The following is a 26484-nucleotide window of genomic DNA, read 5'->3' as shown; positions in this document are numbered from 1 at the left end:
CCAATTTAATTCTTAGGCCCAGCCTAAAACCCTAAGAGTGCAGACGTCAAATTTTGCCTCCCTTACAGAGGCAAACCCGAGATACACTTTGTCCCATGAGTACTGTGCAGCAAACAACTCTCACTATAGACGTTTCTGTTTTCTCACTATATAAAAAAGTAGTGGGAAAAGATATGCCCTGCTCAGTCATGTTCTGGAAACACTGGATCCCTTTGCTGGAGGCCTTCTTAGAACCACCGTGTTAATGGGCACTGTGATTCTCCATGAAAGGGATCTTCCTTTATGCCTCAAATGGTGAGGCACATTAACATTTGTTAAAAAGGAATAAAAAATACAGAAAAAAAGCCCAAAATGAATTTCTGGTAGCAAGAATCCATCACAGAAGGAACCAGGAGGCAGGCGAGGAGAGCACTTCTACTCACAGGTCCGGCGGAACCTAGGAATCTGAGACACCCCCCCGACCCCAAGCCGGAACAGCCTTCCCGGGACTTAACTCTTACGGTCTCCTGGCGACTTGGTAACATTTGTGAAGTACACTGAAGATTTTTTCTGCTTTTTCTAAAAGAGAAATTCATTCTGTTAAAACCACACTTGACAAAACTTTTTTAAGAAGAGACACTGGGCGCTACAAGGGCTTTCCGAATGTTATTTTTGTGTTTTTAAGGCAAGACTGTATGAACTCTGTATGAACCACTGAGGACTGAGATACCAGAACAAAAAGAACAAGTAAAGGTTGTACAGGATATGTGATTTTTTTTTTTAATCCGAACAGAAAATAAGTATACAAGTTTGCTAAAGAGAGGTGGTAAAAATTGAATGTTCTGTATTACGGAATCAGTACATCAGGTTTTACTTTGGTAGTCAGTGATTCTTACAATTAATTCTGCAAAAAAAACAAAACCAGTTATGCAGAAATAAGAATATAAAAAGCCCCTTTTTGAACTCCAGTTTGATAAAACTGATTTCATATCTAGCTCACTGATAGTATTCAATTTCAGTTCTCCCTGTGAAAATAATACACATAGTCATTAATGGTGGCTTGGTGAGATGAAACTGATTTCTCTTAGGATACAGTTCAACATAATAGCCCAAATATAAAAACTTCATTAAAGATTCACAGAGATAAACCAGTGCCTTAGGAAACATAATTCACCCATGTGCATAATTTTATAACATATTTTTTAAGCATAAAATCACAGTCGAAGACAGTGATAACATTGCATACTCAGTGCTTTAACTTTATGTAGTGCATTCCTATGGCTCATCTGGAGTTTAACACCATGTAACCACCACACTTCTAATGAATGGGCTTCTAACATACACAAATCCATCCAATTCTTCAAACATTCTCAAACTCTTACAAGACCTTGAGCTCGACATGTAAAGACTCTGTGTTTGAACATCTCAATCACTGGGAAGATTAGGCGCAAAACATAGTAACCATCCCTTGTAGGCAAGACTGCACATATACTTTTGTTGCATCACCACAAAGAACCCTCAAAAAACTCAATACTGAAAACTGAGAGGGGCACATTTATTATTTAGCCAAAGAAATTTCAAATGGCTCTCCTGGAGTCAAACGCACCCCAAGACACATACAAGGAATGAGTATTAACTGTGGCAGCTAAAGACATCTGCCACCGCGTAGTAAATGCTATTGTGCAATGATGTCACACATTTTGATAATACACTATGATCTGTTTCCCACTGTTGTGGGACACAAGAAAATGAAACTCAAGACTATCTTGTTAGAACAGGACAAGTGATGACCCCAATTTTAAACAGGGTTCTTCACTGAAGGAAAAGATAGAGCCAAAAAGTCAAAGTAGCTGACTTCAAATGGTTTGCATCCCAGGATGAATCAGGTTACACTGATTTAAGCCCAATTTAATTTAGGCAGATTTTTAACCACAAGAATAAGGACATTCTTAGTACATATTAATAATTAAACCAACATATACACAATTAGCAATATCCTATATAATATTAAATGTTTCAACAACTTGTTCTCAATTATTTTATATCCAGTTAATTTGTTGCTTTGTTTAAAAAAAAAACAAGCTCAACATAATCTTACAGTGTACTTTGTGTTTCTAATCATATTGTGTGATTATTTCACTGAAGTGGGTACAGTGCCGCTCTCCGGAGTCTAAGAGCCAAACTCAACTGTATCTTCTGTTATCTGTTTGAATTCGTAATTGCCTCTGCCGTCCATGTGCAGGTAGTACTATGGGAAAGAAGTGGGGGAAAAAATCAGTGACTAAGAATTTCCTTTTTATCAGGAATTCATGTAGAGGTTATTGTGTAAGAAAATGATTGGAAATAATTATTTTAAGCTACTAAAGTCTTTAAAAGTTGATACTCAGAAATGCTTACTATTTTCCAAGGAAAGACTAAATGAAGAAGTCTGCTCTTTTAAAAAACAGTCACACTATACCTCTGCTGGGAGTGGATATAGCACTGTCCTTTATGAGAGCTAAAACACCAGACTTCATGATTTTAAAGGAACCAAATCTACAAGCATCCCACCAATTATAATGCGTCTGTCACTCCGCCACCAAGGAGCAGACCCACCACAGTGCGAGTCTGCTGGGTACGGCAGCCTCTAAAATACTTACCTTAGATCAGCTTGGGACCTCTAACTTGCGGCTTTTTGTTTGTTTGTTCTTTGATTTAGCAGAGGAGGTAGAGCTACAGAGTGAGCCTATACATCCCCTCCCATGAAGGCACTCTGAGGAGAGCAGGTACAAAACCTTCTGTTCTATTTAGTGGGGTTTTTTATTTACAGAAGCAATCTCTGTTTCTCCACTTTCTGTACTGTTGTTTTTAAGCTACTCTGGACTCCAACACCGGAGCGCTTCGTGTCACCCTCCTGCACGCGAGCACCGGCCTGATGGTTATTCTGCTGCTTGTCTGCACCCCCAGGGGGAGAGGGGAAACCTATGGCTGTCATGTTTATGAACTTCTGAGAAAACACAAAGGCTCTGGATATAGTTTTAAACTGCTTTGATTTCTTGCTATTTAATTTCTCATTCAAGTCATGAAAAATGGGCAAATCATAACATGCCATTAAGATAATAAAAGCTATCTTTAAAAGTCAACAGCTATATAGAATTTCATTACAGTTTCTTTCATACAGGCTACCTCTTTGCTCCTCGTGGTCATCTATGAGACAGCCAGGCAAGGGCCAACAACTTTATTCCCTGAAGGAAGCGATTAATGCCAGAAACGGTGGTGCCTGAACCCGGTTTTCTGGCTTAAATCCCATGCTCTTCATTTCACTACCTGCACACTATCACCTAAACTGTAAGGTTCTTGAAAGTAAAGACAGTACTCGGTTCCTTATGACTCTTACTCCATTTACTACATTTGGTAAAAAAAAAAAAAGGTGCCCAATCAGGTATGCATTTTATGGGACAAGATACCCTTACCATGTTCCAATTTTCCTCAAACCCTTTCTTTTAACTAAAATTTCTGTATCATTTAGTAAGGAAAAAAAGGAAGGAAGAGAAGAAGGAAGGAAGAGAAGGAGGAAAGAGGAAAAGGGGAAGGAGAAAGGAAGAGCGAAAGAGAGAAAGAAAGAAAAAGAAAAAGAGAAAGAGAAAGAGAAAGAAAAAGGGAAGGGTTTAATTTTAGGGTTTGATCATTTTACATTAAGAGTTGAGAAGAACCGCCGTAGGGAAGACGGCACTGCGGAGCACTCACGCCCATGTAAACCTCGCTCTAACATCTTTGTAAATTACCGTGACCACCTAATGAGTTCCATTTTATCACCGTGTAATGACGAACATAGCTAACATTATTCATCTCCTTCCTGTAGTCCTGACCTCTACCAAAACTGTCCCTAAACTTTCCGCTGCCTAGTCCTTCTTTAGATTCTTTCCCTTCTATCAATACAGAATAGGAAGAAAAAGTCCATTTGGCCACAGCTGTGATGAGATTGTGCACATTTTAGTCAATTATACAACTGGAGAACCACTAACTGGTTCTCGCATATATAACCACAGGTTGTTTACACACAGTGTAGCTTTGAAATTGACAACTACAATAACATTTAAGAAGATCCTATTTTATTTTATAAAACTGAATTAGTCACTTTTTTCTTTAAGGTATATATTTAAAAAGGAATATACACCAAGAAATCTAAAACCACTATCACCCGAATTCAGATATGAAAATAAACTTTCATTATACCATTCAATGCAAGTAATACAAACCTCATGGTGTTTCCAAAGGGACTTTCTGTGCGACACAGTGAAGAGGGTGATGCCAACCTATACAAGGAAAGTGATCAGGTTTCTATCAGTATCACAGCCTGTATAATTTAAGTTGTTGAGATGACTGTCTTCAGCAGCTACAGTTAAAAATCAGTGCCCCAGAGAACAAACTACAACCAATGCTCAGTGTTCTAAGGTGGCGCGAAGGACAGGCCACCAACCACATGATAGAAGCTAACAGGCCCCAATCGAGTCTTTAAGAACAAAACTAAACTAAAGAGGAACTAGCTTAATTAAGTGTATTATTTTGTTTGGGGCAGAAAATGTATATTCTAGCACATTTTCTATTTTATTGTGAAAAATATATGAAAAGAGTATAAAGATAATAAAATAGCAAAAGGTTAAAATCGGGAAAATTAAATCAATAAAGTACGGTCTACAGTAAATTTGTTTTTCAAATGCAGGGTCAAAATCTTTTATTGGGAACCACTGTTTGGGAATGCGTCTTGGAACTGAGATCTTGGACAAGGAGTACTAACCACCCCCAGAGGGTCCTGGGGCAGAATTCTGTGTGCTACACACATCACTAATTCTGCAACAACACACATGGACACTGACAGTCAGTGGGACAAATGAAAGAGCTTAAAAATCTTCGTCAGGCGTGGTTTGGCTACCCAGGGAGCTCACGACAAAACAATGACAAATCTTTTGGTTTTAGAAGCTTACTGGATTTTAGACTGTGAATAAGGGTTTGTGGGTCATACTTCAGAATTTCAAAACCACAACAACAGATACAGCTAGTTGCTCTAGGTCAGTGATTTTCAATTAAGGAGAGGAGGCAGGGGCACTTGACGATGTTTTTATTTTACACTGTCACAACTGAGAGTGCTACAGACATCTAAGGGGTAGAGGTCAGAAATGCTGCCAAACATCCTACAGAACAAGGGACAGCCCCCCACGACAAAGAGCCATCCAGCCCTAAATGCTGACTACTCCATAATCACTGAAGGAATGAAACCAATGCAGACAGCCTCAGAAAAGACTAAAAGGAAGCTCTGGTAGAATGTTATCCAGGCCAGAGAAAAAGGCGAATAAATTAAAAATTGCCAAATAACTACTGTTGAGTTTTCTTGATTAAAAAAATTATACTTAGTTAAAGTTAATGGAACAGACTAAAAAAAAATCAATGTATTAACACTGAGTACTGGGAATGAGGTAAAAAGGAAACAAATTTAAATGTTTATTTCATACGTAATACATGGCTAAAACGAATTACATGCAGAATTCATTTATAATTCTTTTTGTTTTACTCACATCCATTAATTACCAGTTTAAAATCTCCGTGAAAGCAAGATACAGCCCCTGGACAGTACTTCCAGTAATTCTGTCACTTTAAAACTTGCAATCTCCTCTTTGGCCAGATACTCGGCTGGACACAGAGGACACTGGGGTTGGAGGGCACTGAGCACCGGTCACACTTACCTTTCGACAGTGACTGTAGATGTAGCCTTCCACATCCACACTGACTGCACTTGTGCATTCATCCAGGATGGCAAACTGGGGCTTATGATAAAATAATCTTGCCATCTGAAGCATAAAAAGAAATATTTTGTATAATCACATGCAGACTGAAAATTAGTAAGCTAAAACGGATTTACTTTAAATATACATTTACAGTCTTGTAAAGAAAGGGTGAAAATTATTGTCTCAAAAAATCTACCTGTCAGAAACAATACAAAGAAACCCAATTGTTTTTACTGTCTTCCCGAAGAAAGGGAAAAAATGTAACACGTGGGAAATACTGTTAAGAGTAAAACAGAAACTTCTAAGACTGATGCGAGATGAAGTTGAGTTTTAATATTAAAATTCTCTAAATAAGATTAAAGGGTACACACTTTAACCAAATCTTCAAATTCAGATGACAGATGGCTCAGGTGCAAAAATGGGACTATTTTTAAACATTCTGTTGCTTAAGTAATGACAATTAATTTTAAGTGGCCAGCTAACATGCCCACCAGCAGTGTCTGAGTGCTCTTGTCCCGCACCCCTGTGCTCAGCACCGGGCACGCCCAGCTTTCCAAGCCTTGCTTGTTTTGTGCATGAAAATTAACGTCAAGGTTGTTGCAGCTTGCCTTTCTCTGATTAGCAGGAATGCTATTTGCCATATGTAGTTTACTTTCTGGGAATTATTTATTCTGGTTCTTTGTCTATAGATATTCCAATCTGCCATCTCCTCCTAATGACGCTCTCCATGTTGCAAGACCAATGGACACATTTCTATCCTTGCCCAATTTATCTTCTCTGCAACGTACAACTCAGGTGACCACTCCCTCCTTGAGAAAGTGACAGTGAAACCATGGTTTTAAGCTTCCTCCCATTTCTTAGGCTACTGGATATCTTAGAGAACTCTCAAAATTAAAAAATCTAAAACTCACTGATTTTTTAAATTTCTCCCTTAGAATCCATTCATACATTCTCCCCATCTTGAACATTTCAGAAAATGACACTATCAAACAGCTGCTAAATCTAGAAAGCTGTGAGTCCTCCTTGATTTCCCTTCTCCTCCTCCCTCCCACCCCCACCTTGCCACCTTCAGTCCACCGAGTCCTGTGGAGTTCACAGTCTACTCACTTCCCCCATCTCACAATCCCGCCCGCTGCCCGGGCACAGTCCTCTCCTCCTGGACGACCACACACAGCCCTCTTCTTCCTCTTTGCTCCTCTCCAGCCCAATGTCCATGAACCAGAGAGGATCTTCCAAAACTGCAAATCAGAGTTTCACTCTTCTGCTTAAAACCCTTCAGTAATTTGCCATTTCACTTAGAATAAAAATCAGACTCCTTCCCAAGGCCTACGAGGCACTGCACAACCTTACTCTGACTCACCCTCTAACCTCCACATTCCGGCCGCCACTGTCTCCTCTCCACTCTCAGGACACGAGGTGTCTCAGGCCTTAGGGCTTAGCACGTCCTTGTGTCCCAAACGCCATACTCTGCTTCTTGCATCTTTCAAAGTTCTGCCTAAGGTCCCCTCCTCAGATAAACCTGCCCTGACGCCTCCCCGCAGCCCAAGCTGGCCCCTCTAGAGCGTCTCTGCAGCCCTTCATCCAGGATAAACTGCACCCTGTCCGTTTCTCTGTGTCCCGCATAGGCTGTACCATCCACAAAAGCTGAGGCTCTTTTAATTACTCCTGTACACCCAGCACCTGAATAGCACAGGAAACATTCAAATATCGGATAAATGAATGATCGAAACACATCAACAGGTTTCTTGATGTTTGTATCTTGTTTGTATGAGGTGAGGAAGGAGAAGCAGCAAGGACAGACCATCAAGAAGTCCGACTGCGCGGGGCCTTTGGTCAAGTCAGAATTTGCTTGTTAGATCACAGAGACCTGAAAATGTCTTTCTGGAAGAAAAGGACTAGAAGAGATTAAATATAGGTGTGTGTGTGGGGGGTAGCACATAACGAAGGAAAGGGATGTGATAAAACCGGATGAGGGAGGGTCCAAAAACACAGACGGAGACACTGAGCCTGTCTCAAGAGGAAGGGTGACGTACCTGCCGAAGCCTGGAAGCACGGCGGTCAGGACGGCCCAGGGCAGGGCTACTAAGAGGAGCAGTCGCTGGAGGCGCGCCCCAAGCGCCCCTCCTCCGCGCTCCCACGGAGCGCTCTGCACGCCTCCGCCACCAACCACCACATCACATGGGGGCTCTCCCATCGCTTGTCCGTCCCTCTCCCACTGCGCGGTCAGCTACTTGAGACGGCAATACAGGAAGATGGTGAAGTGTGTGAGCACGGCAGTCACACTGCTGCCTGAGCTTGCCAAGGCACCCCCCCAGCCCCCGCCAACAGCTTTAACACTTACTAGCTATCTGCCTGGCAAGCCCCTCCACTGCTCTGCTTCCTCTGTGGAGCGGGGCACACACAGCCCTCATCTCACAGGACTGCTGTGAGAATGAAATGAGATAGCCTGTGGAAAGTGCCTGGCACACTGCCTATCACCTATTAAGCACTCAGTAAGAATTAGCTGTCATTTAACTGAAATAATAGTTTCTCTTTTTTCTTTAAGGAAAGGTGAGTTACTTGGCTGAAAGTGGTGGAATCGGTAACGGGTTGTAAAGCTTGAGATTGGCAGTTTTCAAACGCTTATCAGGAAAAACGAGACAGAGGGACAAAAAGAAGTAAAATGACTGCCCAGCCATGCTGTGAGCCCCTGTGAGGCTCAGACACCACAGAAGTGTGGCAGCACCGATCCATCTCATTCCCTCATTTCTTCAGTGGTGCTTAGAAGCTTACGCCCAGAAATGCCAAGGCAAACAGCTGCCCTTGGGATGGTGTTTAAATAATCTGAGGAAACAAAAAGTGGGAAAGGAAGTTAAGGGGAAGGGATCATTTGTCTATTCTTCTAAGAAATATCTCCTGAGTACCTCCTATGTGCCAGGCCCCGGATTATTAAGTCTGTGCTGGACAGGAAAGGAGGCAGAATCAGAAGGGATCCGATCAACTGTAGAAAAGGAAAGGGTCAATATTAGAGAAATCTCAGTGAGTCTGAAGAATGAGGGCAGTTGCCAGCTAGGTAAAAGAATCAGTTACAAAAATGGATTTATAAAAAAGCTAAGAATTTTATGACAGCGGCATCTGTGGTAAGGAGGGCTGGGCTCTTCTTTATATGTCTATCAATGTTTCAACTTCCCTATCACACACACTTTTTCAGGATCCAATGTAAGAAAACCCGCTGCTAAACAGGAAGAGCAAGAACAGTGACGCAGAAAAGACAACCACGGGTCAGAGAAGCAAGAGAGCCCGACTCATGACACCAGGCGGAGCGGCTCTGGCTGATGGTGGCTGGACCCCAGTGGATGCAGTGGACATGAGGGACATGGCACTTGAGACTGCAGGGGGCAGTGAGAGAAGAGAAGTGGACAGGCCACCTGCACGCTGAAGGCTATGCACCGCAACGCAGCCGTTAAGAGCAGGAGCGCTGGGTCAGGACCTCAGTTCTCCCGCTCAGCAAGCTGCTTCCGCTCCCCAAGTCTTCCCTTTGTCCGCACCTCACTTCCCAGGGCTACTGAGAGAATTAAATAGGACCTGCCATTCAAAACTGAGCCTTCCCTCATCAGTATCCCAGTGCACGCTTTTTGTAGCCGTGACTGAAGACTGCCTGCCTTGTACAGCAGGAACCCGAGAGCGCTTCGCTCTCCTCACTAGATTACCTGAAGGCAGGCACCAGCTAAGGGCCCGGCACGGAGCAGATTCCCAGCTAACACTGAACTCTGTGAAAAGCATATGATAATTAAGTTTTTTCACTGTTAAAATCGTGGAATAATAATGTTTGCCCCTACATTTACGCTGCCTTTTTTCAAGGAACTTTCAGCCATGTGCTCATCAGGCCTCCCTTTATTCAACAGCGTCACTCCATCCCCTCAGATTCAAATCCTGACTCTCCTGCCCAGGAGCTCCTTTGGTTCATCTGTTTTACACCAACCTTCACTCTTGCAGATTCACTGTTTGGGTTACACTTTTCAAGTTTTTTCTTCCTAAAAATTATGATTTTTATAATTTATAAAAAATGTCTTCTCTTCCCCTCAACTTTTCACTTTGAAAAATTTTAATCCTACTAAAACACTGAAAGAACTGAAACGAATACACATACACTTTCCACCCAACTTCGTCAATGTTCACATTCGTTGCCTTTTCTCTCTCCCTCTAAACCCTTCAAATAGCAAAACAGGAAGCTCTCTTTTAAACTTCACATTCAGTTCTCCAAACACTGGCCTACACAAAGCCCAACCTTTCAACGGCTTGGCCACGCAGCAACGCTGCAGGTGAGCCTTCCCCACTTCCCAAATGGCTCGGTCACGTTCATCTGGCTTTACAGGACTCCTCCCCCCCACCCCCTGTTCTTCTAAGATAGCCTCTCACTGTCTCAGGCATGCCCTTGAATTTCTTACCATCAAATAAAACTCCCTCTTGGGCACCTTTACACCACACATATAGGATTCCTCAGTTCAAACACATTATTCTTTCTCTGAGTTTCCACTGTGTCCAGTTGTGAATCTTGCCGTATCCGTCCATGCTCTTTGAGGCCACAGCGTAGGAATTTAAATTAGTTTTCTTGACTTGCAGTTACTTCTATAGTCATTTTCTAAATTGACTAAACGCTAAAAATGCCAACTTCCCACTCCTTTAGCTCCTCTTTCCACTCTGATCGCAGCTGATATGTCTCCTTCCCTCTGTTTATGACTCATCCGTCACTCTAGATTAATCTCCTGTTACAGCACTAGCCAAATCACAGTGTTAAGTTGATACGAAGTTCATATAAAACGGGTATCATCTGGGGAAAAACAACGTGCAAAACAATCAGGGGCTCGGAGGTAACCAAGAGGCAGGACACAACTGAAGGTGACAGGCAGGCCATTCTACAACAAGCCGCTTCCTCTGCTGTCTTTCCTTGGCTACAGTTTTCCGGCTTCCACAAAATTAACATTTCCTCGCAAAAAAGTCCTCTGGATCTGCTCTAACTATGGTATGTCCAGTTAGAAAATGACTCTTTAAAAGTTCTCTCTCTTAACAGAGCACTTGAGTACTCAGAGTATCACTCTTAATATGCCATGTTTGTTTAGGGATAAGTTTAGTTAATTACAAAATTAAAATATTTTCTTTCAAATGTTTCTTTATATCAGGAAAATTTTTAAATTCTAAATAACCTTAGGTAGTTGATACTGAACCCTGAAACAAGGGAACATAATAATGACAGAGGGAAAGGGCAAGAACAGAATAAATAATAAAATGATAATAAAATTAACCTCTCTACTACCTTCACTTACTTTAGCGAGAACAGCCTGAGGAAGACAAAGGTACATTCACAGGGAAAAGGCACTGAAAGGGATCTCAGAGCCTGACTGGGACCAGTGTGCTACAAAGTTCCCCAACTTCCAGAAAAACGGTTAATGGTACATAATTGCATCTGCATCCTTTCCTTTCATAGGAATATTTATGAATTTTTCTGAATTCCAAATTTACATGCAAGTTAGATTTTTAAGCCCTTTTAGTATCATTTAAACTAAGCCATACTATAATAATTGCTAAATAAAAAGATTAAAACTGTGTGCCTTGATTATCAACATGCTGACTTTATGCAACCAGGTGCATTGTTGTGCAGTGGCTTCAATACGTACCGCCATTCTTTGCTTCTCTCCACCACTGAGGACATCCATCCAGTCCTGAACACTGTCCCAGCCTCCTTCACGTTCAAGGATGTGACCCAGCTGGACATTGTCTAAGTACTCCTTCAGCACCTTTCAGCAAAATGATTAAAGATGAAATCAAGCTTAACATAATCCAACATTCTCTATCTTGCTTTATTTTTTAAATTAGAATCACTATAATTCTACTGCCAGTATCACTAAAAAAATCACATTTCACAAAACAATGAGGCATAAAGGTAAACCTGAATCCTTTACTTCCTATTTTTACTAATTTTGACAAAATATATCTAATAGCTTAAAGAGAGTAACACTACTGTATATAATTAAAGGATGAGGGCAATGAGAAAACAAACAATAGAAAGACAAGGTTAAACACTCAACATGTCGTATTTAAGTAAGATGGTTAACATCTTTCCTCAGTTTGGAAAGTTCTAATTGATAAGGCTTTAGAAGGCTTCACGGAAGGTCGGAATAAACTCCCTGGCATCTAAAATACTTAACTGATTAAGATAAAGAACCTGAACGGAGTGTTTTCGGTGGGTCTAGGATATAAACGTTTCCTTACGAGGTCAGATATCCCCTTCTTCTTCTGATCTTCTCTTCCATCTGGATATATCACTTGGTCTCGAAGTGTTCCCAGGGTCATATAAGGTCTCTGAGAGTAACAGAGCAAAAATCATTGGAAGGCAATTTTTTAAAAACAAATAAAAAGCTCTTTAAGTCAAAGATTATAAAACAACTTAAACAAGGTCTTACCTGGGGAACATAAAATAACTTTCCTCGCTCTGGTTTAGTCAGACGTCCTCCAAAAAGAGGCCATAACTATAAAAGCAAAGGAGGGGGAAGGGCAACTGTAAATTTTACAACATGGTAGATCATATGGCAAAATAAGACTGCAAAATCTTGAGGCCAGTTTGTACTTACTTCACCAAGAACACGGAAAAGTGAACTCTTCCCACAGCCATTTGGACCACAAATTAGAACGTTGGCCCCAGATCGAACCTGAAAGAAAATTAGTCTATGAATTAATTAAACAGGATATATACTCAATGAGCATTTCCTTAGTCAAATAGTTCTATGCTCATGACAAGCTATCTATTCTGTCTGTAAATGTGGTATTAGGTCGATGCAGTGAGGGTATGGTTGGAGAGACCTTTTACTTTTGTTTACTTTCAATTTTTACTTAGTTACTTTCTTTCCATTTAAAAATCACAATTGACTTATCAACTTAATCTCAATCAGAATACAAAGACCTAAAGTGAATTCTTGAAAACAGTAAATACGTATGTATACACAGTCTCTTTTTTAAAAATGGAATTGTACCATTTACACGGTTCTACAAGCTGTTATTATGTAATATGTTTTTCCAGGTCAGTATATTCAGATTCTCCCCATTCTTTCCTTAATAGTTGCAGCGTACTTCATAGTAAGGATGTACCACAATTTATTTAAATGCTCTCCCTTTTGTTAAATATTTAGGTCATCTTCATTTTGTTTACTCTTTTAATAACACTGCAGCGACACTCTGAGTCAGCGAGCAAATTTATGCACGAGTGAGAGATGTTTCCACAGATCAGATTCTTAGTAATTACAAGTGTTGGATCAAAGGATACATGGATTACAAATATTTATAAAATGCCACCAAATTGCTCTGCAACAACGTAAAGATAAAATCAAATGCAAAAATACCCAGTGGTTAAGCTCTCAACTTACAGTCCCGTGGAAGTGCTAAGCAACCCCGTGAAGAGTCACAGAACCTAGGTCAGGGTGCAGTGAGATGCGAGCGGGAACCCCGCCCCAGCGGGACGAGGGCGGCAGGCAGGTGGGCGTCGCCCGGCTGTGGAGCTCGGCTTTGGTAAACTGCTGAGCCTTAGGTCCCTATTATTTAATTCAGCGAATATGTACTGAATACTCAGGGCCAGGCTCTGCTCTAGGCAATGCAGCTCCATTAGTGAATAAAAGAGACCAAAAAAGCCCAAACAACAAAAGCCTCCCCCAGATCTTTACCTTAGCAGCATGCTTTCTAGTGGGAGAGACGTGCACTAAAGTATATGCATAGCAAACAAGCAAGTTAAACAGTGTGTTAGAAAACAAGTGCTGGGGAAATACAGATCAAAGTGAAAAACACCCGCGACTGGGCATGGAAGGCTGCACCTCTAAGGTGGTCAGGTCAGGCCTCGGTGAAAGTGACAACTGGGCAAAACTTAGAAAGGAAGAACAAATTAGGAATTTAACTGGAGGAAAATGGTTTCAGTCCCAAGCCCACACACAGAAAACAGCTGCAAAGGCAGAGGCAGGAAGGTACCTGCCCTATTCAGCAACAGAAAGCAGGCTGGTCTGGCTGCAGAAGAATGAGCAAGAGGGGAGACTAGTACGAAGGGAGCTCAGAGAAGCGAGAGGAGGTGGCAGGGTTAATGGCAGGCAAATCCCGCAGGGCGCTGAAAGGCTCTCAGAGAACTTTGGCCTTTTCTGATGAAATGCAGTCAGAAGGTGGAGGCAACCCAAGCGCATGAATGCATAAACAAAACGTGGCATATACGTACAATGAAGTATTATTCAGCCTTAAAAAGAATAAAATGCCTCAACATGAATGAACCTGAAGGCATGATAAGAAAATATGACAGACACAAGAGGACAAATACTATGATTCCATTTGCGAGGCACCCAGAATAGGCAAATTCATCGAGACAGAAAGTAGAACAGAGGTTACCAGGAGCTGAGGGGCGGCGAGAAAGAGGAGTTACTGTTTAATGGGTACAGAGTTCCTGTCTGCTGTGATGAAAGTTCTGAAGACAGCAGTGAAGGCTGCACAACACACTAAAGGTACTTAATGCCACTGAACTGTATACTTAAAAATAGTTAAAATGGTAAATTTCATGTATATTTGACCACAGTTGATTTATAATAAAATACCGCAACTTATGCACATCAGTGTTAGAGAAGGAGCTATTCTGATTAACTCTTCCAGATGAATGATGTCTCTTTTCCTGAGAAATTATTTTAAAGAGTCATTTTGATGGACTTCTTCTAAACACGTATTTCCTCTTCTTGTAAAACTGAATACAGTGGATATTCCCAATCTGCAATGTTATTACACATAACTGTACTCTACTATGACAGTGACATCCTCAGGAGTGCAAGTTCAGAGAGCCATCAATTAGACGGTTTCCTACCACTCCGCATTATTTCAGCAACGTCAGCCATGTGCACTTTTTTCTGCCCCTAACTGCTCATTGCGGTTTCCTCTGTATGCAACACCCCACCACACCATTTGGTGCAATACGCCAGGAAACCCAAACACCAAGTTTGCAATCATGTGTATAAATAAAAACTTGAGTTTTCTGAAGTCCTTAGGTACTCTTTTATGCTCAAATGTCTTAAACTCAGCATTAACTTTTCTTTATTCTGTGGCTTTTGATAAGTGGGACAAAATTTCCAGTTATGACACCAGCTATGTTAAAGCAGGGAAAATTTTCCCATTTTAAAGATTTATAGAACCATTTTTTTTCTTGGTCAAGGTTAAGACTAAATGCCAAGAGTAACTTTCACTGAAAATTAAGTTCTTAATAACACTATATTATTGATGCTCCTGAATTCCTAGGGCAACAAAAGCTGTGAACCACCATATATTTACCAATAAAAATATTCCCCCAGACATATCACTTCTTGGTAAGTCCTACTTCCTATGAATTTACTATAATAAATCCTCAAAATATTCTACATATAAATATTTACATAAAAGAGAAATTACATGAAAGTTTGCAGTACATGGGCTTTAGACATTAAAATATGCTTACTGAAAAAGTAAAAATTTTAGTAAGTTACAACGTATTATTTAAATGCCCACATTATAACCTGCAAGTTGTTATTTCTTCAGTCTACGTAAATATGTCATTGCTGAGGTAGTTTATAAAGGAATAAGATATAAAATCTCCTATTTCAAAGAAGCCTAAATTTTATAACCCAAAAGGTAAAGTGATCATAAGGTTGGAAACATTTATTTGTGGTGTCCAAGTCTCAGTTTTATTACATCTCTTTGCAATAGAAAGGAATCCTTATTTTCAAGTAAGCCAGATAGATAGAAAAAAATCAGATATTAGTAAGAAATGAAGGATGTTTGCTGAATAAAGGAAAACTATGTTAAGAGGAATGAATAACTGTGGACAAAAGGGACAGAAGCCAAAAAAACAGCTCCCAGTAGAGGAGAAAACAAAATGAGAATCAGGGTAGATAGCAGGTGACCACAACATGGTCACAAAGTAGCAAGACTCAAACAAGTACAGGCATAACTGGTAACCAAAGTAAGACTTCCCAAAGGAAACCAAAGTAAGAGCAAAAAAGTAAGGGTCTTCCGGAGATTAAGAAGTAATCAGGACTGGCCAGAAGTATATTAACATTCAAACATAAGGGCTTCAAAGGGAAGGGCTTTGGACTAAAATGCAAGTGACCGCATTAGTGTGGTAACCTTATGACAAAGTGATCAATATCACAGATCATAATCATAATCTATTTACTCCATATATCTGTGCATACAGATCTTAAATCCCTTCTCACTACACTTAAGCCACGTGGGTATCTGTATCGTTGGTGTATCCTATGTTTGCATAAAGACAGAGGTGAGGGAACGTGGGAGAAAGTGCCAAGAGGATTCCTCAAAGGAGAAACCTCATGGGCCTTTTCACTCTTGGGCAGTGACGACAAAGAGGCCACTGGAAATCTAACAAAGATGGGGTTCTGAGCTCTGAAATCGAGCCCCATGGGTGGCCACCCACTTTGCCGAGGAGCCCCATCTATCTGACAGGAGCACCCAGAGCTAAATGAGAAAACACCTTTGTCATACTTGTGCCATTAAATATTTACCAACTACGTTCACATTTTCTCTACTTCCCTTTGTGTTTCCTGGCTTTAAAATAAACAAGACAATTATGACAATGTAGAATACTCATTTGTTGAATAAACCCAAAGTACTCTGCCTAACTAACGCTTTCCATTGTTACAGCTCCTGAAAAGAAAGTGGAGGTGTACGTGATAAATATACGTGACTAAGAGTAGAAAAACTGAAGACTGACCTATGATTACAGCACTTTGAGAACAAATTCAATAATTATACTACTTATTTTATAAACTATCAGACAACATTCCTTCAGCGAAAGCAGCTGAAAAGAACCCCCACGTACAACACAAAGTACAGAAGGCCATGGATTCTAGAGCTGTGCTGCCCAGTGCGACAGCTGCAAGTCACATGTGGCTATTTAATTTAAAGTTTATTAAAATTCAGTAAAATCTAAAATTCAGTTCCTCAACCCTACTAGCCACATTTCAAGTGTCCAGTACCCACATGTGGCTACTACATTGGACTCTGCAGATACAGAACATTTCCATCACTGCAGAAAGTTCTATTGGACAGTGTTGTTGGAGAGAAATGGCATCTGGAACTGGAGAAACAGCCTACGTGATAGAAAGCCGTTATTAACCTTCAAGATTTTTCAAATGTAAACTATTCACAAAGTCACAATGGACACATGACCTAAATAGTAATCCTTAGGTCTGTGAGAGGCTTACAAAATCATACAAAAACCACTCATCTTTTGCTTTTTCTTTTTAACGTGGCCTGCTGCATTCCCTTCTGGCTAGCAGACTATGCACTTGGCGTGAGCTGTGGCGTGACCTGGGTGTGGCTGTCTGCGGGGCTGACAGTGACATCAGTGACAGGAAAGTCTGTATTTCATCAGTGACAGGAAAGTCTGTATTTTGTTCTTTAGGTATAGATGCTCCTGCACCACCAAAACACCACCAAAGCAAATTATTTTAAGGAGACCAATGCTGCATTTGCATGTTTAAACATGCACCTCACACTGGAGGCTCCAATTAACTGTATCTTCTACGGCTTTCTTGAGATGGACTTCATTCGCAAACAATTTTTTGACAGCAGTATTTGAACCTTTGAAGTTCTGTCAATAAGAAAATAGATTTCTTACTGTTTCAAAGACTTACTTTTTATTTTTCCTTCCAGTTTTATGGAGATATCACTGGCATACAGCACTATATAAATTTAAGATGTACAGCACAATGATTTGACTTCCAAACACCATGAAATGATATCATAATAAGTTTAATAAATATCCATCATCTCATATAGATACAAAAAAATAGAAAAAAAATTATGTGCATAATGAGAACTCAGGATTTACTCTCAACAACTCTCACATGTAACATACAGCAGTGTTGCACATTTATCACACACATCACATCCCTACTGCTTATTTATCTTATAACAAACTTTGCAGCCTGTAAAAAGGCTTACATTTCAAAGCAATTTTTGGATTCAGAGACTAGGTAAAGCCTTAAAATTATTTTAACTATTCAGACAACAGTTTTTCATTTCACATTTTGAAGATGATTTAAGCATTTATTATAATCATGTAAAAACTTACTTCAAAATTAAGGTCTCGAATCAAGATATCTCCATTTGGTGTTGCTAAAGGAACATGGTCAAATCTATGGAGGAAATTAATAAAAAGAGAATAATTTCACATTAAACACTAAGCACATGTAGCTAAAAGAGAAAGGCTACTGTGTAGTTTAGCAAATGTTTATTTTGGGGTGCTAAAGGACCCTCCTCTATACGTACTTTATAATGTTGTCTGCATTGATGATTTCTCCAGCACCAGGTATCAAGGGAATGTCTTGTTCTCCTTCAATACATTACACGGAAAATCACTATTAGAGCACTATGTTACGTCAGCAGAAACTCATACTATGTGACCTACTGCATTCGTATTTACCCTTTTCCTGTTGCGAGACCATGGTGCGTTCATATTTGCCATGATTTAAGTCCTTCAGTACTTGCATTAATTCTGTAATTCGGGCAGTAAAACTGAAATTAAAAAAAAAAAAAGGAAGTCATAATCAAAACTTCAAAGGCTATCATAGCTTTTATTTTTATTTATTTATTTAAATATAATTGATATATGACATTGTTAAGTACATATCTTTTATTTTTATACAAACTTAACTAAAGTTCCTAAAATTATTAGTTTAGATGAAATAACTTAAAAGAAGTCTCATCAACATAAAGTATTAGTAACAGTACACATGTTTCATTATTATGTTTCAGTAGGAGAATAGGAACATGAGGCTAAGAAAAGAAGTCTCAGGGGGTCCCACCTCAGCAGCTCCTTACTTCATCACCAGTAGGCCAGGACGGTTAATTGCCACTAGAATTCTAAGGAACTTTCTAGCAGATACCACAAAAGGACTAATGCGAGTGCGTTCCTCAGACCCAGGGAGCGTGGAGCTTGAGCCCCCGCTGCCGTGAGCTGTAAAGCCATGGATACAGCTGGTCTTGCTCTGAGAAGTCATTTATTTTAGGCAAGCCAAATGCACATTACTTCCCTGCAAACGTGGAAGAATCTGGAAGACTCCTCTCTTTCCCCGAAGAGGGGAAAAGATGAAATGCTCTTAGTATTAGACAGAAATTGCTATGGTGATAGAGAGAAATCAGAACTAATGACAGGAGGCTGAGGAGTATGAGGCTGACAGGACGGTCAGAGCAAGAGCACTAATCAGAGAAGCAACGCAGGATCCTCCTGTGAGTAAAAGGCAGAAGCTTCCTAAAGGAACAGAGCAGCCCGCACGTCAGGGCTGCCAAGGACGAGAAAAGGTGTTAACAAGCAGGAGGGGTGGCAGCTTCTCAAGAGGAGGAGACCCCTCGTAATTGTTTACAACTTCTGTCTCGCCATGAAGACTCCCTAACTGCCAAAAGGTGGAGAAACAGGAGGAAAGGAAACGAGGAGATTAATCCCAGGCCGCCGCAGTCATCCCACTTCTTCAGACGGCCTGAAACTTACGGTGCTTCTTTACATTACAGTTTCTTATACCGCAGCAAGCCCTTTATATCAGACCCTGAACTACTGGAATATTTAATTCCATTTTATGGCCTAAGAACAATTTTACTAGACAACGTGACCGCATTTACAACTAGACCTACAGAGATCACAAGGTAACATTTTTTTTTCCCACTAAAATCAACTTCATCTTTGTTTGTTTATCTTATGTTAAGTTGCCAGTATCAAAGATCTAAGGGGAAAAAAAGTATGGTAGGGGACAAAAAAATTCAAATGAGAAAATTCTATTCACTAACTTAATAGTCTGTGAATTACAGAAAAACTGCCGCAACTCAGCATTTCCCAGCATACTGAACACCAGTGTGCACAGAGCAGGCAGCCTGAGAACCACTAACCTAGTTTACGGCTCAAAACAGCTACCTTAAAGAAACATGAAAAGTTCACTAACAGAGAAAAATCTTCCTTAATTTTCTATCAAAATCAGCTTCCAAGGCTAGGACATGAGGCTTAAGTTGCCCCTTATCTTAACCTCAACTGAGCACAACCGTTAAGGATAACATGTATTTTTAAAATCATTCTCTGCAATTGCTCATTATTACTCATCTTACTTACCCAGCTAATCTAGTCATTTCACGGCCAGCCAGAACTATCCGACCCAGAGCTTGAGACATTCGCAAAAGCATTCTTCCACTTTGGTAGTAATCCTTAAATAGAAATAAATATTAGCCTTCACTTACATTTCTAAGATTAAAGCTAGGTTTCCTTTACTTTTGCATTTAAATTTTCAATTGATCACGCCCGTGGTTCTGACTACTCCTAGCACCGTACCTCCAGGAGTTCTGAATGCGAGCTCCTGAGGTGCCGAGGATGAGACAAATCCAGGAAGGGACGGCTGACAACAAGGTAACCAACCACAGTGGCAAGATCTGAAACATGACGGTTAGGGTTTTAAAAACATCAACAATACTTCACTTCTTCCAGAAATCTCATTCCCCCATCTCTTTAAAGGCATACTTACATTTGGCAATTATGTTATCAATGAAGCCCATAGAAAACCGAAACAAAATGAAATTATGTAGATGTTCCACCTGGCAGAAAGCAAAAACAAAAAATATATATATACTTTCTATGTATTAAAAAAGTGAATCTACCATGAGGACAAAATACATAATACAAAACTTATGTATTATGTATTAATAATGTATGAATAATTAATAATGTAAAATTATGTATTAATAAGCAAATATTTACTGAATGCCTATGATTTCTGATTATAACGTACATATTTCTTTGAGGACAATGCTGATCACAGAGCAGGTAACAAACCATTTTTTTGCAAACAGAATGGAAACCATATAAAGAATGTTGATGCGTATCCTTTGCATGTAATAGTACAATGATACTGTATTCATAATACTGTCAGATGTATATATGCTACAACTGATCAATAATCAAAACAAAAAACAGAAAGAGGAGCTAATTTAGGTAAAACCCTAGCTGTCTGGAAATGGCATTCAGCACTTTGCTTCAGCTGGAGACACACGGTCAGTGCTTTCTCTAAGAATTGTATTACGCTCAACTTGAACCAAGTGCTAATGCAATGCTGCACCGTTTGAGTCTGCAGCTTTAATCCCAGCATGTGTTACCTTAGAATTACAAGTCTAAAAGTGTATTTTATTCTCCATTTTTTAGTGTTCTCGACTTTTCCACCTATCGGATTACCCAAGGTCCTGCGTGACCTGGCGCTGGGCTCTGTCTTAAACCTCACCTGCTTTTGCTTCGCTCCTTCTCACTGAGCTCCAAAAATACTGGCTCCTTAAACCTGCTTTTGACATAGTGCTTTCTTCCTGCTGGTCCCTCTGTCAGGAATACTGTCTTCCTAAATATTTACATTTTGTGACTAACTCCCTTACTTCATATGGGTTTCTGATAAAACATCACCTCCTCAAGAAAGGCCTTCTTGCCATCCCAGCTGAAACAGTTAGACAACAGCCCCTATCATGCTCTCCCACTTTATCCCATTTTATTTTTGGTCATAAAATTCATTACTACCTGAAGTCATTTAAAATATCCAGTTGTCTACTTGGCTACTGTCTCCCTCACTAAAATGTGGGCTTCCTGGGAACAGGGTAGCCTGCTCTTAATATCTTCTGCAGAAGAACACTGGCTAGAGCACCTATTCAGAGAATGCCTGCTGCTTCATCCCATGCTCAGTGCTGGAGATAAAACAATGAATGAAACAGACAAGGGCCCTGAGCTCACGGAATGTACAGTCTAATGAAAGAGACAAAGTAGTAAACAAACAAGATGATTACAAATTACAATATAGGCTTTTAAGAAAACAGGTCATTAAATGGCAAGTAACTGGTGGAGGCCATTTTAGACCAGCTAATCAGACAAGGCCTAACTTCGGGGCTGAAATCTAAAGCGTAAGGACGGGCAAGCCATGTGAAGAGCAAGCTGGTTAACAGCAGTCCCCTAGAAAATCACCTTAAATGTATTTTATCGGTGAACACTATCAAGGTTCAGTCATATTAAGTATAAATAAAGTAAAAATTTAATTTCTGAAATGATTTTAAATGACAACTTCTTTAACCTTTTAAAATCACCTCAAATCTGTATTTAGTTTTAAAAACTTCCACTAAAATGTAAGCTCCTTAAAGGCAGGATTTGGTCCATCACATTTACCACTGTTACTACACTAAGCACCTGGACAAGCACACGCACCTAGATGGCACTCAGTATCTTTTAAATGAATAATAAAATTAATTGAATTCAAATTTTCCAACTGGCAAGTAAATAAAAACTGAAGAATAGTTTTCATAAGAAACAATGTTTACAATCTAAATCAACGGTCAGCAAACTATGGCCCACAGGTAAGATCTAGCCTGCCATTTATTTTTATAAATAAAGTTTTATTAGAACGCAGCCACATCCATCCATTCACACACAGAACGTGGCTTCTTTTGCGCGGCAGAGCTGAAGAGCTGCAATAAAGACCACACGGCCTGCGAAGCCGGAACTACGCGTGAGCTGCCTGGCCCTGCAGTAAACAGAAGTCCGCTGCGCAGGCTCAGAGTGACAACGCGCGCATCTCCACGAGCACCGCAGGGCTCGTCCTTTCCGTGACAGTTGCTCAATCTGTCCCTAAGTGAGACTCCTAAGTCACCTCTCTGAAAAATACACTGACAAACATTTTAATAAACCTCCCACTTTTATTATTGGGCAGCTTAACAAATCGACGTGACAGTTTTTAGAAAAAAACAGTATAAAATCCTTTACAGCTACTTTAAAATAAACATTTTAAAGATTAAAGATATATAGATACACACACACACACACACACACACACACACACACACATCCTGGCACAGGCCAAAACATTCTTTCCCATAAATACTTGAGCCCCAAACGTGTCATCTTACCAGTTTTCGGAAGACTGAGTGGATTGTCTGCTTTTCTCTTTTATTTCCATTGTAAAAGGCAATTTCTTCACTATTGAAGAAAACAATTTGGCAATTAATTTTAATGTTACCTAAGCCTAAAAAATAATGAAATACAGTATTTGATGCCTGAATGTTTGTATTTAAATGGACATATTGTGACTAAGTTCATCGGGTACATCTCAAGCCACGGTCTGAACCTGGCTGGCCAAGCGGAGCTCAGGAACACACACCTGACTGGACCACAGGCCGGACCACCCACGTATGTTCCTTATGCCACGTGTTGTCTGGCTGGAAAAGGTGCTGGGCTGATTCTCAGAAATATGAATAAAGAAATAAGAAGAAAGTTTCCATGACACACAGGAAGGCAGGGCTGGGACTGCCATTAAGGACTACATACTGAGTACAGATCCAGCCAGAAGGGAGAGGGGAAAACAGAAGTTAGAAAAGGTAGTGATGTCATGACATACAGTCTCTGAAAGACAGAAAAGCAAACCAAGACCTTATAAGAATAAGCTGTTCTTATTTTTGAAGCCCCACCATATCCTCACAACTCCCCGTTCCTTGAGCTGATTTGAATGTATTCGCAAGGGCCACAAAGATCTTAACTAGGAAAAAGGGGGCATTTTTATGGATGAAGAAAGGTTCAGGGAAGTTAAGTAAATTTGTGAAAGTCATGTCAAGTCAAACAGCTGAGATTGTAACTGGTATCTGACCGTAACGTCTCGCTTTCCACTCTATGTACTAATGATGTAAACTTGCCCAGAAAAGTACCTCTTAACAGCAAAGGAAAGTGAAGCTTTACATAGGAGTCTAGAAGGCATTGTTAAAACGGCCTTCAGTAAACACCTATTATTTCTTTAAAGTCTTTTTTCCTTAAAAATTTATGTGAATTTTATATTCTAGTCCAAAATGTACCTGTATTTTTTTCCATCATAAAAACAAGGTAGCTCTTACTTCAGCTCCTTCAAGTAAAATTAACTTTCCATAAAGATGTATCATGTTTGACCTGCACTTCAGTTTCCTTTACACAATGATACAGAGAGCCCCAGGGAATCAGAACCCCAGTTTAACACAATTCTGCACTTACAACCTCTTTCTTACTTCCTTCTACTTCTTTTGCACATTTAAGTCTATGGAGAAAGAGGAGGTGAGAATACCACTTCTCAACATTTTAGCCCAAACCTAGAACCTGAAAGAAAAGCACATCCTAGAATACTGACAGCTGCCTGTTCAACACCTATCCTCTCCTATGTTCTTCCTTCTAAGAGAACGCCAATCTTCTCAAAGTTCTCCATCCTCTACTGTGCACCCATATGGTTTAGGAATGGCCTTAACTCCATCCACAGTGGAACAGTTTCAACTGGTGTAAGCCAATCAATTTGCTGTAATTGTTTCAGTGACAATTCTGGCCAATGAGATGTGAAAGAAGGTCTGCTGTGGGTCTCCTGGACAGTTTCCTTGCTCTCTTAAAGAGACAGCAGAAATGGTCTGTTTTTGTTTCTGGATGTTTTGCAAGGGAGGAGGGCTGGTGAGATCTAGAGCTACTTCTGCCATCTTGTGATCATGAAAGAATTAGCTGGAGGAAAAGGGCAACATATAGAGGAAAACAGAGCTAAGAGAAGAGCCAGAGCCCTGATCATGCTGTGCCTGAAACTGCTCTATCTTAAGAGTTCTTATGTGAAATGGTAAACGTCTTTATTGCTGGAGCCTTCTGAGTGAGGGCTTTCTGTTTCTTGCAATAGAAAGCATCTTAACTGATACCATCTTTCACTCACTTGGCAAAGTGCCTCCCTACTCAACCTTCAATTCTTCTGTCTCCCTACAGCACAAAACCCTGTTTAAAACTGGTATCATTTTAGCAATCTAAGAAAATAAAGGAAGAGGGAACTGTTAAAAGAATAATTTCCCAAATAAATTTGTAAATGACAACAGAGTAGTAAATAAATACTAGGACTCTCAAAATGACTTAAGGTTGACAGATCATCCATGTGTGAGGAAATTTACTGAGTACTTGCCACATATTAAAAACAGTGCTGGAAGCTTTATATATATTTCATATTCAATCTTTTCAACAACCCTATATTATCTACCCAGTATAAATAAGAAAAGTGAGGCTATAAATAACTTGTCAAAAGTCATATATCACATAACTGATAAGTGAAGGAGGTAGATTTTGAAACTAGTCAGGCTGGCTCCAAAGCCCAGTAATTTTTCTTTCTATGTTGGATTTTTAAGCTACCTAGAAACCAGGCAGAGACACACGCAGTGCGACTGGATTAACTTTGAGGATTCCAAACATAGTCTCAAATAAAAATATTTGCGGATAAATTGGAACAAAATTTTCTCTGAAGAAGTAAATCTGAATTTGAATGTATTCTGACTTTGCTTAGAGTGAAATTAACAGAACAGTAGTCAGCAGAAGACATGAAGAGGGAAGTCAGGGCTACCACACACTGAACAAGAAGAACGGTCAGCGAGGTAGAGGATCACTGCTGTGTAAAACTGATAAACTTCATAACGCATATTTTCAAAAAAGGTAAAAACACACATAATTTCAGTAACAGTGTTACCAGACTTTCTGGAGTCAACTTATGTGACTTTACCATCCATACAAGTGAAGTTTTAGTACGGCTAAATACATCTAATACACTTGTGCTTGCCTGTTTGTGATCAGCCGAGAATTAACATATCTGTACTCTCCTTCAAACTTCTGCTCAGTTACTGTCATCTTGCCGATGGGCCTTCGAAGCCGAGTCAGGAATAGCCCAGAAACAATCAGGTAGGCCATCATGCTTGCCGGGCCCTGTTATTATTGGGAGAGGAAGACGGACAAGGGTCAAAGATACAAGAAATTCACTGAATGCAACGCGCACAATTTATTACAATCAACTCCAGCGACTTTGCTCTTTCAACGAATTTTTTTCCCCTTTAACTGTTTTGTTTCTGAGAAAACGCACACTGGGCCTCGGTGTTTTCACTGCTCATCTATTCCTGCTCCATCACTCACCCCCCAGCTCTCTCAAATTTGCTCACTTACAAACTCCTGATTGCAGTCCCACTCTCTCTATGGCGTCTAAAACTCTGCTGGTAGAATTCGTCTTGATGTTTTCTTAAGATTCCACGACAGTTCTCAGGCAACTTTTTCACTTTCTCTTTGAATGTTAATGTTCCCTGAGGTCTCTTCCTTGGCTCTCTTCTCCTCCCAAATTTCCATCTCTAATCCCATCACTCTCAAGAATCCAAGGTATTATTTCCAAATACCTGCTATGCATCTTCAGCTTAGCACTCTGTAGACCCTCAAGCTCACTTCCCCCAAACGAGCGCGACCTGTCTTCCCGTCTCCCGCATCTTGCTTCCAGTGCCGCTCTCTCTCATGTGGCGAAGTACCTCGCCACCCAAGGGCCATTCCAAGGCTTTCAGCCTGCCTTTTCAAGCTCATATACATCTTATATTCTGCCACACTGAAATAACTGTTCCCTGAACATGCCATTCAATGAAGTTGTTCTTTATATCCAGCACGCCTGACGTAACTGATGGACACCTACTCATTCTCAAAGCAGCTCAAACATCACCTCCGATTCTCCGGGACACAAATACATTATTCCAACTTCTATTACTGGACTTGTTACTCTGCATTACAGTTGTTGAGTCTCTACCATCTCACTGGATGGTAACCCCTCTTCAGTAGGAACTGTATCTTACTCAACTTTCTACTCAGAACTACCTAACGCAGTATGTGTGGAATATAGAGCACATTCAAGACTTC

At 40.2% G+C, this 26484-nt stretch overlaps 1 protein-coding gene across 5 annotated transcripts in view; it reads right to left on the bottom strand.

The window, feature by feature from the left end:
* Window positions 1-733: 733 nt before the first annotated feature.
* Window positions 734-26484, bottom strand: part of ABCD3 (ATP binding cassette subfamily D member 3) — a 63959-nt gene continuing 38208 nt past the window's right edge. For 4 of the 5 annotated variants that reach the window (XM_074369996.1, XM_074369995.1, XM_074369997.1 and 1 more), the window contains 16 exons: window positions 25379-25521; window positions 22698-22767; window positions 20291-20360; window positions 20101-20198; window positions 19885-19976; window positions 18211-18302; window positions 18057-18120; window positions 17860-17923; window positions 12350-12427; window positions 12182-12247; window positions 11991-12080; window positions 11396-11515; window positions 7775-7968; window positions 5700-5804; window positions 4218-4274; window positions 734-2227 (listed from right to left, as the gene is read on the bottom strand). In XM_074369996.1, the coding sequence (XP_074226097.1) occupies window positions 2179-2227; window positions 4218-4274; window positions 5700-5804; window positions 7775-7968; window positions 11396-11515; window positions 11991-12080; window positions 12182-12247; window positions 12350-12427; window positions 17860-17923; window positions 18057-18120; window positions 18211-18302; window positions 19885-19976; window positions 20101-20198; window positions 20291-20360; window positions 22698-22767; window positions 25379-25521 (1452 nt within the window). In that variant the 3' untranslated portion in view covers window positions 734-2178. The remainder of the gene's footprint in view (window positions 2228-4217; window positions 4275-5699; window positions 5805-7774; window positions 7969-11395; window positions 11516-11990; window positions 12081-12181; window positions 12248-12349; window positions 12428-17859; window positions 17924-18056; window positions 18121-18210; window positions 18303-19884; window positions 19977-20100; window positions 20199-20290; window positions 20361-22697; window positions 22768-25378; window positions 25522-26484) is intronic. The other variant, XM_074369998.1, reaches the window with a different exon arrangement.

Source organism: Camelus bactrianus, chromosome 9, assembly GCF_048773025.1.
Source record: "Camelus bactrianus isolate YW-2024 breed Bactrian camel chromosome 9, ASM4877302v1, whole genome shotgun sequence".
In the NCBI taxonomy this organism is placed as follows: Eukaryota; Metazoa; Chordata; class Mammalia; order Artiodactyla; family Camelidae; genus Camelus; species Camelus bactrianus.
Note: the sequence above shows the minus strand (reverse complement) of the source record. Positions and strands in the feature narration are given on the sequence as shown.